The 17,798-nt window shown below is 38.5% G+C and overlaps 1 protein-coding gene across 1 annotated transcript in view; it reads right to left on the reverse strand.

Annotated features, from left to right (window-relative positions):
* grb2b (growth factor receptor-bound protein 2b) overlaps positions 1-14,335 on the reverse strand; it is a 34,856-nt gene extending 20,521 nt beyond the window's left edge. The window contains exons 1-2 of the mRNA XM_028042407.1: positions 14,146-14,335; positions 10,670-10,915 (exon numbers count right to left, since the gene is read on the reverse strand). Coding sequence (XP_027898208.1) covers positions 10,670-10,747 — 78 coding nt within the window. The 5' untranslated portion in view covers positions 10,748-10,915; positions 14,146-14,335. The remainder of the gene's footprint in view (positions 1-10,669; positions 10,916-14,145) is intronic.
* Positions 14,336-17,798: the final 3,463 nt, after the last annotated feature.

Here is a 17,798-nt window from a genome sequence, read left to right on the forward strand (position 1 = left end):
ACCACTTTGTGATCAGTTCAGGGACCTAAAGGTTAAGAAAAGAAGAGAGGGCATTCCTTTTTGAGAGCTGGGAAGCTGTGGGGGTTTTAAATTCTGTTTAACATTTGTTACATTTTCAGTTGGTGCTGTTCTCTTTTAACAGTACTGTGTCTAACAAACCAAACACTCTGAAAAACCTGTCCTCCTTCTCGCCTGTGGTGGCGCTGCACCAAGAACCAGACAAGGAAACGATAAAAAACCTCTGAAGACGACTTCCATCTTCACGTGGTGGCGGAGGGGTTAGCGCGACCCACATTCAGAGGCAATGTGGCCTCGACGTGGCTGTCACAGGTTCGACTCCCGGACCCGACGACGTTTACCGCACGCCTTTCCCCCTCTTTTTTCCCCCTTTCCCGTCAGCCTACTTTGAAAAAGGGACACTAGAGCCCACAAAAAGACCCCTTGCGGGGTGATATAAAAAAAACAAACAACTTCCATCTTTACAAAATGAAAACAAAAATGGAGTAGCGTCAGATTTTAGCGGTTGTAGGACGGCCAATTTCTCCTGCTAGGACAAGACTCGCGTGTCCGTTTTGGTTGCATTTACCCAGAATGCCCTGCGCTACAGTTTGCTTCCTACTTTTTTTTGCATTCGAACCTCGCCAGAGTTTACGTCAAGGTTTTCAGGTACGCCACGGTTTGATTAAACATTCAAACTTCCCCAAACCAAGCATACTTTCTAGACAAATTAAGAGTTTAACTAAAGCGGACTAAACAGGGCTGGTGTTGAAGCACCATAAGTGTTTATTCTGCATAGTGAAACATGTGACTAGAAACTATAACCCTCTATTGTTTTAACATTCACACACTTAAGTTTTTTGATGAGCATTCTACACAACAGCAGTTCATTATTTTTCCCCACTGAAACAGTCGTGTTCTTTAAATGTTCAATTGATTACAACAACTTCACTACATGTGTTAAGAGTGTTCCTGCCTCAACACGCCTTATTTCAAGTGATGTGTCCGCAACAGGCTTCTGCAGAACTCAATGACAGGATGTGGAGGGAACTTTCTGTGAACCCAGGTTATACATTTTTTTAAAAAAAGTAAATTGCACAGAAAACCTGAATTGCAACACAAAAAAATGAAAAGACAGACCAAGGCAATGACCAACAATGAGCTGTTTTACTGTGTTTTTATTTTTTTATACTTTATTCAGGAACAGCCAGCCTGTGCATTTCAGTCCGTTTTCCTGTGCTTTGTGGAAGCTTTCATTGCATCTTAGTGGGATTTTATGATAGACCCAAGCAGATAGTGATAAATATATTCTGACAACAAGAGTCAATGCTTTGTAGAAGCACCTTTTGCTGCAGTTAAAGTTGCCAGTCTGGTGAGGCATCATGTTTCTCACACTCCAATTCTTCTTTGCAACTCCCTCATGTTCTGCCTGACTGGATGGAGAACGTCAATTTTTCTGTTTTGCTACTGTTTCGCTATTGTATTTAGGTCTAAAAAATTAAAAGATTGCCCAAGGCAATAACTAACAACGAGCTGTCTTCATACAGTGTTTTTTACTTCATACAGTATGGAGACAGCACCCCAACTCTAAATGATAGAGTTAGAGTGACACTACTGGTGTGAGTCTGTTGATTGAGTAACAGAAAAACCATCACTGCTTGCGTCAAGAAGAGACATACTATTGCATCACTTTTCCCGTCACACTAGTATGATGCCACGTTGGAGGTTTGTCCACTTAAGAGTCCAGCTGTTGGTGGAAACACTCTTCTGAATAAGCCGGACAGTAAAATAGCATACCAAACCGCACCGACCCATACTGTACTGCACAGTGGAAACAAGGCAATAATGTTTTACAAGTAGGTTGAAAAGCAGGGCACATTCTTCCACATGTTTGGTGTCTACTTGGTGGACTTCTAAGGAAACGTCTTATGGCTTTTTTCTAGTGCAATCAGTTTCATAGAATGCACAGCTAAAGCTTGTCCGGTTGTCTAACCGTGCATGTGTTACCTGGAGGGTGGGTGTGTAAAGCAGCTCTTTCTCTTTGCAAAGTGTAAGGGAACAGTGACTTACTTTCAGACCTTTACAGAAGTAGACGAGATTGGCTTCACATGCAAGTATCAACTAATTGCCGATTACAAAATTTTTTTTAAAGGAAACCGGAGTCTATTTATTGGTGCACCCCTATTGCTGTCAGACTGTTCCTGCTGTGGTGTGAATATTTGCAGCACCTCTATTGTTACCATCAGACACTTAATATTCCCCCCCCACTAACCAGTCCATTAAACTTCTCCACAACTTTATCTCTGATATCTCTGGTGGGTTCATTGGTTTTTTATATTGGGGAACAAGTGACTTCCCAATTATGCTGTACTTCTTGACGACATCAAATCTGAGGCTGTGGCATGAGAAATAGTGAAAAAGTACAAAGGGTGTGAAAACTATCGGAAGGCACTGTGTAGAGCCTATATTTGTAGGGGATATGTACTCTATGCTGGTTTTCTTTCAGTGATTAACAGATCTTTTACTTGGCTACTTACAGCTCAAACCCAACAATATATACTCAATCTTGCTTTGACTTAGCAGATGCAAAGAAACTGTAAAAGTGTAAGCAACATGCAGTGGGGGAAAAAAAACTAACAAAAACACATTTTAGCAATTTCACCTAACATATTTTAACTCAAAAAGAAATGTTGCCTAGCTTTGCAGCCATTTAGCCCTAGTAGTAGGTATTTGCTGGTACAAAAAAAGCTGAAATGCACAATTGTTCATACTGTATGTTGACTTTGTGCTCAAGATTTCAATACACAGACACAAGGCAGAAAACGGCTCAAACAAACACCACTTCCATTACTAAAATGAGCTAATATTTGAGCTTTTACATGTTTCCAGTACTGCTTTAAAAGTGAATCATTGAGGTGGGCATTTTGCTGGTCTAATATAGAGAATAATAAAGAGTAGGCCTGTCGCGATAAACGATAAATCGATTAATCGTACGATAAATAAAAACTATCGACCTCGTTTTAATTATCGGCATTATCGTCTCTTCCGGCCTTCTTCTCTTTCTGTTGATGACACCGAATGAAAAAAGGCTCAACTCCGGTGCTCTCCACTCACCCTCCCTTCCTCATTTCCTTAGTGTAAAGCTCAGCGCACAGGACACGATCTTACAGCTGTCGGCCGATTGTCCGCCCATTTTCAAAACCTGACAGACCACACATTAGCCGACAGAAATCCTAGGCATAACGGTTCGATCGGGTTCGTTCCTGCCGTGTGGTGTCCAACAATGGGCACAAAATAATGGCTGCAAGTTCAGTGAACTAATTTTAAAACCAGTTATTAATCAATGCTTTACTGCAATCTACCTGCAATGCATGTGGCTAGTGTCAGCGTAAAGTCCTGCCTGAATTAAAATCATTAGAACCTATTTATGTCACGTTAAGGAAGAACAGCTGAAAAGTTACCGGGTTTATCAACTGCGGTAGCAATTTCACTCCAACTCCTCCTCTTGTCATTTCTATATTCTTTGCGTGTTGAATAAACATTAATGTTGTTTCCACGTCGGCTGGACTTCGGGTTGTGCCGTGTCAGCTGTTTGGGATTCCCCAGGTAATTTCCCCTCAGAAAGCACGAGGAGAATCCTCGCTTTCTGATTGGCTACCTGTCACATTCAACAGGTGTAGTTAAAGCTCCCAGTCGGAAAAACCCCTGATTTGGATCGGAGCGGCAACGACAATCTACCATAACACACCACACAATCTTAGAAAGATCAACGTTTTAAGATTGTCATAAGGGGAAAAATAGGAGCAAAAAATCATGTAGTGTGAATTATTGCATCAGGTAGTCGATGTGCCCATCTTCTCTATTTACATCAAATTATTACTGAAGGGCAACATAATATACAGACTTCATAATCTGCACTCTTTTGGTTGAATGCAGTATTTATTTCCACTTTGGCTTTATGTTGTTTAGTTTTTATCAAGTACATTTTTTGTTAATGGAGACTGAGAATCAATTTTGTTTTTGGTTGTTTTGTTTATTTTGTTTATCAGCTCCAGTGTTAAATATTCTTTTGAAAATAAAGTGTATCTATCTTTGGCAGGAAATCGCATACATTATTACGTCATTTCCATTAAATCAGTGTAAAAAGGTCTTCAGACAATATTATCGTTTATCGCAATAGTTTTTTGAGACAATTAATCGCTCAGCAAAATTTGCTATCGTGACAGGCCTAATAAAGAGACTAAAAAAAAAAAAACATTTAAAAAAAGATGCAATTTTGTTTTATGTAAGATGACAGGATTTCTGTAGAAGAGATTTACAGTGGGAGAGAAAGCAAGCCCTGAAAAACTCAGCTGATACGTCGAACCGTCTTTTTTCTGATGTGCAGCAACGTGGAAGTTGATTGGTTGAGAGAATAGTAAGCAACCTTCTAGTGCAAAAGTGTGAAGGGAAAAAGTTACAGCAGTTGCTTTGAGTGTTGAAACAGCTGGTAAATCCTCAGTTTGTTCAGAAACTGAGGATTTATTTTAAACGGCGTAATATGCGACTTATTTAAAAAGAGTATTCAGCAAAAGAGTGGGAAACTGTAGAGTTTAGAAAAAAGTAGAAACCTTTCTTAAATTAGACTAAGATTTGAAAAGAAATTCCAAACGTGCAAGGCAGCTCTGACCTGTTACTCCTCATAAAGTACAACAGAAGTCAAATCAATGTGCAAAGCGTTAACATGCAATGATGCATCATTAAAAAACAGGGATCTTAGGAGTGCAATGGACTTAAACCCCATCACTACCAATAATGTAATTTTATAACTGCCAATTTGTAAATTATGGCTCCAAGAAGTGATTATGAAAGCGCTTCAAGAGACACAAAGTTGAAATGTGAAACTCCACCAACGTTTGCAGTGTGCACGTAAAGTTGGTGGGAGTTTTCTTTTAGACACAGGAAGCTGGTGGGGGTTGGAAGAGAGAGAGAGAGCAAGAGATCGAGGAGGATGTGAAAGCAGCTAAATTGTAGCATTAACCAGAGCGTGTTGAGATGCAACGAGACAAAGATGGGAGAAATCGGCGCCGGTTTAGTGGTAATACTTGAAAATGGAGCAAAGCCAAAGAGCTTACATGGACCAGACAACAGTTTGCTGTGGTACGCCGTATACGCAATTCAGATTTTCCAATGCTGGCTCAGATTTCTCAAACAGGTCAATGTCCTTCATGAAGGTTTCAATGGGACATAATATATATATTCCAACAACCCATCAATGCACTTTAAGTTTCAGCAATGATTATAGTCAGATAAGTTATTCTAGCATAGCTGTATTAGCCTGGTTTCAGAATCTCTAGCTAATTAAGTTGAAAGTTTTTTTTTTGTTTTTTTTTTTGGCTCAGCACTTCTAGGTAGTCCCTGATGATTCTTGGGAACTGGAAATCTGTTAACATAGGATTTCTTTTTTTTTAAAAACATCTAAAGTACTGATCGGGTCACTGACCTAAAAGCTGTACAAAAAAATAAATAAATGAATCTACTGCCATTTCTGCTGCATCAGAGCTGAAAAAGAAAATCACTAATCTAGTCGTATTTTGTTCAATTTCTAAAGTTTAAAGATTACATCGATGCCTACACGGATATTTTCGAAGTGTGTTTTGAAATGTTTTGTCTCTTCCTCAGGCAATCCCTGTACAGTTAAGTCCAAGGTCATTTGTGTGTTTGGGAGGTAGGAGGTTAAAGAACTAAGAAGGTCACTGGGTTTTTTGCCTTTCTTGTTTGTTTTTTTTTGGATGAACACACAATAAATGTGTTATTTTCAGCTACAGTGCAAAATAGAACAAACAGGGAGTGAAAGAACAAACCCTCAGTCCACGGGCATGTCGCACCTCAGCCCTGCTTCACGAAAAAAAAAACAAAAAAAAAACTATTTTATGTCCCATTTCATCATCAGATCCTATATAACGATATGAACTAACAGCAGGTTCTGTACAGATAAAGAGGGATTGTAAGACATGCTGCAGGGGCATGGTTCAGCGATCTGCTAATAGCAGCAAATTCGGTCAGCTATAAAGCCTGTTAATCTTTATTTATTTAAAGAGGAAATGAGAACAAGTGTCCAATGCTCAAGGCAACGACAAGACATCATTGTGGCCTGCACTTGCTTGTTGCTGTGCGACTCCAAAACCGTTTGCTCACACAGCAAATGAACAAAAAGAAAGCTAAATTTTGATTAAGTTTGTTCTCCTTGGATAAAACTGACAATAATATGGAAAGACATCTGGCTCAAATTGACCTCAAATGTTCATAATGGCTGGTTGGTATATTATGTAATTTACAACTGAATGTGTACACGCCGCATCTTCAGAGTTCAGTACTAAAGATATTGCAGTGGGCGACTTAAACCACTCGGCATGAAAACCAGAGAAAGAGGTACAAAATGGTTAAATACACAAACACGCAAATGAGTTGTGGAAACATCTGCAAGTGAGACTAGACACTTACACAAAAAGACAAAAAAAAAAAAAGGGGATCTCAAAAGGCAAGAAACTTCCCCTTTTTGTCCATGCATGATGAGATATCATTTTGTGAAACCGAGCTACTCTGCCTCAAGTTTAAAGAATGCCTTAAACTTTTACATTTGCACTGTAAGAATATTTAACACAAGTCTTCAAAGTTGTTTAGCACAACGTCGTAATGAATCATGATTGAAAACTTGCTGGTTTTAACAACCGATCGACTAAAACTGATTGAAGAGATAAAAAAAAAAGGAAGGGTTTTTCAACAGATCTGCCTGTCATGTACAGATAACGATGGAAATGTGCTTTGTATACAGTATGCATATATACCAACAACACGTCATGACTGTAAAACGGAAAAAGAAAAACATGCAATAGGATTGCTACTTAGTGGGGAACCTGGACTTCCTTAACACAGATGTGAATATAAACTTTTAACCAATGTGGTTGGTAGCCTTACCAACACCTAAAAATCTCTGAACGACGCAAAACGTTTGACAAAATTAGGCGATGAGAAAAGTATCAGATCAGACAGACTAAAAGAAAATTCATGTCGATTTTAATTTCCTGCTTGAAAATAGTATCTTCTTTCGCTTTAAAAGCAATCGCAAGCTTTTAGGTTGGCTGCAGAGACACGGAAAACAAATAGTGTATGCATGGATGGAAGAACCTGGGAACTCTGAAGGGAGTTGAGCTGGAGGTTTTCTTGCTGCGAGGCAACAGTGCTTTAAAGAAAAAAAAAATAGTATAGCACACAAATACACAAACAGATAAAATCGACAGACTTGAAGGTGTAGTTTAGACCTCAGAAGCGCCATGTTGCATCAGTAATCAACATGGCCTAACAATGAGGGTTTTTGTTTAATTACAAGAATGTAGTTATGATATCAGCAAAAATGACGAGGTGATTTTAACAGAAGAACGTATTAAAATTACAAGAAAAAAGTTGTTTTAGTGAGAGGGGAAAAAAAGCCTGAATGATTAATTTGTTATTTTTCATGTTGGAGTTTTCAAAAAATTACAACTTCATCCTGCTAATATTGCGACTTTATTCTTGTATTATTTCAACTCTATTTTCGTAACATTACGACTATTTTGGTAATAAAAAATAATTAGCCTGACCCTTACATTTGATCATAGTGTTTACCTGAATTCAAAGCCCAAATAAATAAAACAAGATGGCAGCCCTGGGCTCGCTGACATCACAGCGAACTATGAAAACACAAGGAGAGCTTCGATGGGGACAACACCCCCCCAAAAAAAAACAAAATACATATTTATCTAAAAATTAAATCTTCAAAAACCAGAAATTACATATCATCTAATGCAGAGAAAGAAAAACGACAAAAAAACAGCAACTACATTAAGATCAAATGACACCATGTCTTTGGCAAGAGTGAATATTTGTTAAGGCTCTACGTCGTGGGTGGAAAAAGGTTGTTTTATGCACCATCAAGATAAGAGCCCATGTTAGTAACATAGCCACTATCTCTGAGTGAAACTGAAAATAGAGTGAGATTAAGGGATGCTGTACACATGCAAAGCCTTAACACGTTCTCTTATGAGAGGCACTCTTTGTATTGGGAGCAGAGCTGTTTAGTATTAGCATCAGCAGATAGCGCTGGTGACAGACTCACAGGACGCAGGGTGGACGGTCTCGAAGGAAAAAACGGCCTTACACTCAGCTGAACCTGAACTTCTTGGTGCTGTTCCCATCTGCGGTCAGTCCTCCACAAGGGATTCAATTTGTCTCAATCAAAATTACGGTTTTCTTTGGAGTAGTTAAAGTTGGAAATGGTTATATTTTTATTAATATGATTATCATGTTATCAAGCTACTTAACTGGAATAAAAGCAAAGCCAGAAAAACTTCAGAAAAAAACAAAAAAACAAGGATGTGTTTTTGGCCGCCTATGTTTTATGTGAGCTCAAGTCGTGACCAAACTGAAGGCAGAAGAGATGAGCTGAGGCAGCCTTTAAACAACAAAAAAACAATTCTTCTGAATATAAACTACAGTAAAGAGTTCTAAAACTTCCTCACTCATCCCACTAAACAGGCTCTCAAAAAAATAGAAAGAAAAAACCTCTATAGACTACAACTCCATAGCTCTGAATGTGATTTTTTATTTTAAGTGTGTGTTCAGTGTCAAGGATTTTTCTGCTAATGTCTGGCTGACTTCTGCAGACAAAAAGTAAAAACAAAGAAGTCTACGTATTTGAGTTTCCAACACACACACAAAAAAACAACATATATACAACCACTGATTTTTTAAAAACTTGACCTGCCAGTTCCAATTTTGGCCAATACCAATTTTTTGTTTTGCAAAAAAAAAAAAAAAAACCAAATACACAAAATATAACAATAGGGTTGCTAAGTTGGGTTGTGTTAACCACACACATGTAATATGACGTCTGAAGGATGAGACAGGTTTCTCCTGTACAGTGTTTCTGCAGGTTTCGCGTCTCATATTTAAGACCTTTCTGGACGAAATGTAAGACCCATGTTGTGACTGGAATACACAAAACTGAAAATAAATCAATGGGTTAGCATAAGGTGCTAGCCAATGTCTAAGACGAAGGTTGTCCACTAACTGGTGATACATTTCCCCTTACCCATGATGGATGGAAGTAAGCTACCTAGCTTTACCCTTGCATAGTATATTAGCAGCTGCTAAGCAGTAACCTCAACCGCCTAGTGAAGATGTCTGAGTGTAACTCAAGGTTTTGCGCAACAGTCCTGCAAAAAAAAAAGAGGAAACTACATAGGATTAGATTAGATGGTTCTGACAACAAAATTTAAGACTTCTGATTAACGTATTTAAGGCCAACTTTTTCCCCCTCAATACATTTAAGACATTTTAAGACCTTAAATTTAGATAAATTTAAGAATTTTAAGGATGCATATACACCCTGTGTAAGCAACAGCCGATATAAGATTACCCACAATTAAGAAAACTGAGGCCGATTTATCAGTGCACCCTTTAAATATCCTTTTACTGTATTTTTTTTTTTTGTTACTTAGATTTATTTTCCAACAAGACATAGAAGACCAAACATATGTTGATTAGTGACCCCAACCTTGGTAATCACTGATCACATTTCCACAGAAACCAACTAATACTTGATGTCCAATTCTGTAACAAAAAAAAAATACAAAGGTGATATTCCGTCAACTTTTTGGACGGTTAAAAACACAAAAACAAAAGAAGAATCAGCAATTTTACATTAAACGGTTAAAATTAAGAGGAACAGAATGCTTTCGCTTCATTTAGACAAATATGGTAGAAGTCCTGTTTGGCTCAGCGTTTCCTAAGCTGACTTTCTCTGTGCTTTTAGGCCTCCTGCTGAGATAAGACGTCTTTCCAATACTCTCTGCTGAAACAGCACTGATCCCCCTGTAAGAACAGTAAAGTAATCCTCGACGCCCATTGTTACATAAAAATATTTTAAATCTAACATTGTTTGAAGTGTATAATTTTCTGTAAAAGCCAAATCAATGAGCCAACTCCTCCTGCATCAATGTAAATCCAGCGCTGCCTGTAGAAGCATTTTGTTGTTCAAACAAACAGATCCCATTAAACGCCCTCAGAGCTGAGTGGCTTTTTACATGTGTTCTTCTTAAGCTAACCCAATTTAATCAATTGGAAGCTTAACAGTAGTCCTTTTATTTCTGTCTTTACTACGGACTACGGTTGATTCTCCAGAGAAAATTGATCAAACTTATAGCCAAGAACAGAAATTAGGATTCTTAAAGATGGCAAGGAGATTCAAAACTGAATTCAAGTGAAAACGGATTCTATTTCAATCTTATTTTGTGAACAAATACATCAGAACGCATAGATCGTTAAGTAGATCCAGAAAAATTCCTTAAATTGTTAATAGTCTCTAACTTCAATATGTCTTCCTTTGTACAATAATTATCTTCTATTTTAATGATTGTTTTCATCTAATAGAAAATCCAGCCATTTTTTTTTACGTATCCTGCATGAAAGTTGCTAGAATTAGCAGCACAAGGGAGAACATACTCTTTTTTTCAGTGCAACCTTTCTCAGAACACCGCTGCTGTCAAGCCTCCATTTAAATCCAAACCAAAACCAGGTGAATAATCTCCAACATTTCAAGTTTTCCTACCATACATAAGTCCGTTCATCAGCCAACTAACAAGCCGACGCTTACCTTGAGGACCTCTCCGCGTTTGAAACTAAGCTCGTCGTCGGCAGTAGCTTTAAAGTCGTATTTGGCGATGGCCTCCATGGTCTTGGTGACTCGCAGCAAAACAACTCGGCTGTGGTTACTCTTCTGTTTCGAAACCGACACGCTATCCCGGCCTCCGTGGTCGTCAGCTTTTCTCCGAGTCTCTCCTCCCGTCGATGACCCGTTCCTGTAGGGCTTTGACCTTACATAAAGGTCACAGGACAGCACCTGCGAACACAGGACAGCGCGGTTATGCTCAGATTCTGTTTTGCGGAGTGACTGCACGAGAGATTATGGTTATAAGGAAACATTGACGGTGAAAAATTGGAGCCAAATCTGAGATAATTAAAAGTGGACCTCCAATCATAAAGGTCCACTTTTAATTATAAGATTAAAAGAGGACCTTTATGATTGGAGGTCATAAAGGTCCTTTATAAAAGGTAAACATTTCAGAGCGGCTGCCTATCAAACATTTTCAGTCAGTCACCTCCTTTGCGGTTCATATTTGCTGTCATCTTAATTACGGGGAGTTTTATATTTTTGCTCGCAGACAACAATGAAAGCATCCATGCTTAATATCACAGCATTTTACAAATTTTTCATTAAAATAGATAAAATCTTCATAATTATTAGAAGGTAGCTTGGACATGAGCTTTCAGTATTTCCATGGAGATAAAGAAAACCTCGGTCTCCTCAGACTCGGAGCCTTTTTTGAAATGTTTTAAATGTTGAAACTGCAGCACTTTACAGTCCAAAAAAAAAAAATCCAGCTGCAGCCGTGTGCGTGGTTACGGTTGCTAAGAGATGCGTCTCCCAAGCTTTCACTAGACATAACTTGTTAGTTACAAATTTTACATTTAACTTTCGTTTCAGGAAATGAAGCTCCAGATTAAAACGGGTTCAGTGACATTTTGTGGGAATGTGTCTGTTATATTATGTACTGTTCTTTTAAATGAGATGCCAGCAGAAGTGGTGGGAGTTAAGAGTTTTCTACAGGAGTGCAAAGCATCCCACACGTTGCTGCACACCGTCAGCTGGCTGAAGCATAACATTTTTTTAAAAAAACTAACTAAAAGGAACAAAAGCATCAAACGTAACAGTTTTTAAAGTTACGCTGTTTTAAAAAGACTACAGTTAGCAAACTGAGCAGCATCTCTGTTAAGCAACTTACCCGGCTAATATTAGCTTGCTACACACCCAGTTTTACTTGACAGAGAGAAAACAAATGAATCTATAGGGAAATATTCAGAGATAAAGACACATTTACTTGAAAATGATTAGTAAATTAAGTTAGTTTAGCAGATTTCTGCTTCAGTCTGTGTCCAAAATTCTAATACAAGTTGTATCCATAATCGCTGTTATGACTGAGAGGATAACATTATCAATAATTGATGCTGCTTTTGTTCCATTAGGACCTCATGCCCACGTCATCGCTTTTTGAGTTTTTAAGTGTCGTTTTCGTCCCTAAAATTTGGCAGTCCTCAAAAACGTAGTTGACGAGACATTTCTAAGTAAAACTACAAAAATACTCAGAATAAAGATGAAATCTAACGATGAACAGAACCGGATGATTTCGCTTTTGAACAGTGGTGTTTTTAAAATCAGAAATTATAGGTCTGATCTTGCAAATCATGCCGACTCTGGAAAAGCAGCAATGCAACAGATTAATCTCTCTCTCTCTGTCACACTGTGTGGCTGCAGTCCAGACATCAATTATTAATAATCAAGCTCGACATAAAGGCCACTTTACATTCCTGCGTGATTGCAGGAAATGAAGGAACAGTTAACCCAAACGACAGCAAAAATAATATTAAAAATAATTTTTAAAAACGCTTCTTTTTTTCTATTAAACATCCAGTCGGACAGTTTTGTTTGAAGACAGTCGTGTTATTTGAGTCATATTACATTTTTACGTGTGGAAAACAATTAAAACGTTGACTAAATCAGCTTGCAAGGAAGTAAAAATGAGGATAAATCTGATGAATACCGCAGTAATATTTTTGTAAAATGTGATTTAAATACTGACATCTGTTGCAAAAACAAAATGTAATATTTAATGTGTGATATTTGATTACAGACACAAAGCAGAGCACACTTATGTTCCTTTTAGATATGCTGGCTTCATAAAAAAAAAGAAAAGAAATATTAATTATAGTAAAATGCATGTTTTGTGACAGATTAATGCAAAACCAAGTTAGGAAAAGGTCTGGCTCGACCAAAAAGAAGTATGTTGTAATTTGTAGCTCTGGAAGACAAAATTGGAATCTCCTGAAAACCGAATCAGCAGGTCAGAGCTTGTTTGTGATTGGGACCTCTTCAACAAGTCCCTCCAATCGCTGCATCCAATTACGACTTGCTTAAGACATCCACTTCCGTTGTCAACAGTAAAAAAAAAAAAAAAAAAAGTACATTTTTACCACAATCAGAGATAATTCCAACACTATTTCCTGAGCAGGAAACCAACAGATACGAAAAAAAAAAAAAAGTCAGCTGATGGTGAAGCCGAGCCGAGAACGATACGGTGACTAAACCTAAAAGTTGTCCCGAGTTAGAGGATAAAAGGTGCGTTATCCTATTATGTTGTCTTCCCGGTGCGCCTCGGGTAGCGTTTTGATGAGATTCCACTAACACGCTGCTCTGATGCAAGTAAGTCCATTAAAACGGACGCAGATATCAGACACAAACTGTCACCGAGCAGTTAAAAGCAACCGAGTTCAAACCACAAACCTTAACGTGGGGTAAATAAAGACAACCCACGTCATGATGTATGGACGGTATGAAAAACTATTTTAGCAGGAAGGAACGGACACAGCAAAATTAGTCGTGATGTTACAAACGTTTGGCAGCCGAGGTTCGACAGAGAAACGGGTCATTAAAATACCCTCAAAAATGTCAAACGCCATCAGTTTTCGACTCCCAGGCCATGAGGATAAATTCGGGCAGTATCGTGTCTGTCCCGTTTTAGACGACAGGGCACGTTCGACCTGTGTCCTCTTGACTTTTTTGGGCTTTAAATAAGAAAGAAGAAGAAGAAGAAGAAGAAGAAGAAGAAAAGATTCCGTTCCAGGGAATAGACTGCGCCCACTGTTCTAGAACGTTAGAGTTAGCATGCCGGCTAACGGTCTGGCAACAATAACTGCGATGTGCTTCTCAAACTTACTCCCATCTAATTCAACCGGCGGCGGCTAACTCACGACGACGTTTTTATAGAAGGTGTGGTGAAAGGGAAAACGACGAGAAACCGAAACATTAACAAATAACTTAGGGCCCCTACCGGGGAAATGCTGGCAAACGTGAAAAGGGAAGAAAACACCTTTTTTTCCTCACAGCGCAAGCTGTTGTTGCTAGCGTAGAGGCGCAGCTAGCTCAGAACGCTGCCGAACTTGACTAACCGTCGAGGAATTACCGGACTACACGTTTTGTCTGTGTAAACGGGAAAAAACAGAAGAGTGTCTTACCACTTGTACTATTCCGTTTCGAAGCTGTCCAAGTAAAAAGCAACACAAAAAACCCCCCGCTGTGTCTGACGCTCCCCAGCTTCCTCTAAAGAGATACCCCCACAGTATGTACAACGTCGCTAACAGCCCTGTCCTGTGAGCCCGAAGCTAGCTGGTAGCAGAAGGTTTTCGACGCTTATTTCCGCTTCCTTCCGTCGAGCAGTAAACTGCTTTTCAGCTCCTCCCTGTCGATCTGTATGATTGTTTCGTTGGGTAAAAGTGTCACAATTTAATAATGATAATTTTTAAAAAGTCAAATAGCAAAGACATTTTTAAAATGTGTTTTTTTTAATGCGATATCTACATTGAATAAATAATAAACGAGTATAATTAAAATTTGTGTCAAACATTCCTAAAATACCTAATTAAATCATTTTTTTTGAAACCATTATTCAAAACTTTAAATTTTAAGCTTACTATGTAATAATATATTTATTCCAATTCTTAATTGCTTAATATTTCCTGTAATACTGTCAATGATTAAACAATAACTGTCACTATGTTTCTTCTGATTGGCTAACATGTACAGCACCTAAACTGTTGACCAATTACCGTGACTGAAGAAGTATTAGCCCCGCCCACTGACTTTGGTCATGTAGAAATTTATGAGGCACTGCGAGTGAAAAAAGATAATAATCGTACCTGCTTAAAAGATAAATAAATAAATAAGTGTATATATATATATATATATATATATATATATATATATATATATATATATATATAAAACTGATTTAAACTGATTGTAAATTGTGTTATTATTTGTTTAAGTTTGAAGTAGTTGAAGACAGCAGACATTACATGTGTCAAATTACAAGGAATTACAGTGGGTTACACTTTGGCTTAACTTTCTCTGCCAGTTAATTCCAAAGAGAGCCACTGAAATTTTCTATGTGCGCTTCAAATATGTTTTAATAGCCTCGGTCAGAAAATAAGCGAACTGAGTGGGTCTAATGATATGTTATCTGATCGCTGTTGGGATGTTTGGTCGTCTTATATTGCTTTCATTTTTTTCTTTGCACATCTGCTTTTAATTTTGGTCTGGAACAGAGGAAATGTTGGAATACCTTTACAATGCTGCCCCCAAGTGGAATGTTGGAGTTCCTTCATGTTGACGAGGGTCTTTGTTTTGCTTGATTGCGTGCGATACAAATGGACTTCATTAAATCCAGAAGTGGGTAGAGTGCCCAAAAATTCTCCTCAAGTAAGAGTAGCACTATTTTAACATATTTTTACTCAAGTAAGAGTAAAAAATACAATGCTGTGAAACTACTTCTTAAAATAATTTTTTTTTTGTCACGTACTCCTCAAATCTGGCCCTTATAGACTAGTAGCAATGATAAATTCAGAATTTAAGGAAAACTGGAACCGGTTTTTCTTAAACTTGATATAGGTCATCCTAACTCTGACCCTAACCAGTAATGAATACACCATCCTAGTTGATGTATAGTTGGTGTTTGGGAACCAGCATAAAACTGGTGGATGGAACTGAAAACATTTAGGCAGAGCAACAATATCATACATACTGTTTTTCTTTTTCCAGCAAAATAAGGCCACTTTTATAGCACAATCAACTCATTGTGTTATCTTCAGTTGTTATGAAGATGCTGTATTTATCAAAAGGAAACTTAAAAAAAATTTGACTTTGCCTTGCAGCGGTTTATGACGTACAAGTTGGTTTGTGTCTTTTTAACAAGCTCCTACTCTTTACAACACTCCACTTTCAGCACACCATCACAACACTGCTTCTCCATGATGGCGTTTCCAGTCGTTTTTCAGAGTGTTGGACTAAGAAGTAGTTTGTAAGGTAAGCAGATGCGCAGTTCCTCCAGGTGTCTGATAATTGCTGCCGCCACTAGTCTGAAGGAGCAGTGTGGGGAGGATGCCGGGGGAGGGCAGGAACTCAGCCATACTGATGATCTAAGAGGGCGTTTAGGGGCTCCTGAATGATTGACACGGGAGATTCAAGGATTTCTCAAACATGCATGAATGAATCGAGACAACACTCCGGGTGTGTGTTTGATGAGGGAATGTCATTATAGCATAATATAAAGCCAACAAAAAACTACATTTTGCATGATGCGTCCCTTTATATCTCCAACATACTTTTCAGATTTTCATCCGTTTTAAAAATGAAAACCATATAACCCTCCCTACTACTTCACAATTAGTTGGAGAGGGATGTTTTGGTCTGTCAGAAAAATCTCAGTAAGTACATTAGAATATGTGTTTGTTATGTGACCAAATCTATGTCAATATTTTGGAAGGTTCATTGTCTCTCAGGCTGTCCAGTTCTATGTATGACGACAACATTTCAATTGACATACATGTTTGTCAGACCAGTAGTTGGATAAAGAGGTTGTGCTGCAGACCGTTTCTTGCTCTTGCTGCAGTAGGGTAGGTTTAAGGGGAAGCAGCACCACACAACTTTCTTCCATCTCATTCACATTGGTCTAAAGAGATGCTGTAGCACATGCCGCCCCGGTCACTTTAGCTGTGCAAGAACTTCTTTGGACAACCACGCTCACCACTAAACAGCCATCTGTCACCGCTGAACGGCTGTGTGTCGTCAGGAAACACCGTCTGTCAGAGTCTAGACACAATGACAGAGACATTTGCCTTTCAAACCGTATGTTTTAAGTGTCAAGATCATCTTTGACACTTCAAACAATCTTGAGTGAGAGTTCTGGTTGTATACATGTCCAGATATTTTGCTCCTGCAATGCGGCTACTGGGAAAGAATAAACCGCACCATCTTTGTGATCTCGCATTTCCTCGTACAGCAGGTGGGTTTGTTGCGATAGGCAGTGAGAATTAGGAAGCCTTTTGCAACTCTTTGCATGAATATTTCATACACCCAACAGTAAAAATGGTTTTATCCAACAGTGGAGGACCATTAAAGTAACAACGCTCAGCGGTGGACTGTACATCTAGTAATTTGGCAGCCCGTGAAAGCTCTACCGGTGATGTGTTGTCCTCTACAAACCAGACTCAACGAGAGTCTCAAAGAAAATATCTTGCATTTTAATGTTGCATTTTGGACAGTAGATAATGGTGTACATGTCGTTCTGTACATTACGAGGTCACGACCTTGCCAGAATTTCGGCAACCTCACCCTACGTGGTTGGTTGACGTGTGATATTGCTCTGTTGTGTAACCTAACTATCCAGCCACAGGAGATAAAGATAAAGAGATAAAGAAAAACTTCCTCCAAGGCAGATGTTGTCATCACAAGTAAAAAGGTTAGCCAACAACTCTTCAGAGATGACTATTAAACTTAAGGTCCACCATAATAAGATTTAACAACTGAACGCAACATATTAAACCTGAAGTGTTCCAAACTAGCTTTAAGTTTTATTAGAATGGTCTTATCTTAATGGTGGCAACAGATCTGCTTTTTTGGAACCGATCCGTGAAGTAAGATGCGTCATGGTCTGTTGATGATGTGTGGAGGGCGGATGAGGGCTGATTGTGAAAGAAGAGCTGACTGAAAGCTGAATCAGCAGCCCGACTGGGAACACATGTGATGCGGTGCACTTGAAGAGGCGGAACAGAAAAGGAGTTAAAGAAAGAGCTGCATGACTCGATTTGTTTCTGCCCAATGCTCGCTGCTT

The sequence above is a fragment of the Xiphophorus couchianus genome, chromosome 16, assembly GCF_001444195.1.
Source record: "Xiphophorus couchianus chromosome 16, X_couchianus-1.0, whole genome shotgun sequence".
NCBI lineage: Eukaryota > Metazoa > Chordata > Actinopteri > Cyprinodontiformes > Poeciliidae > Xiphophorus > Xiphophorus couchianus.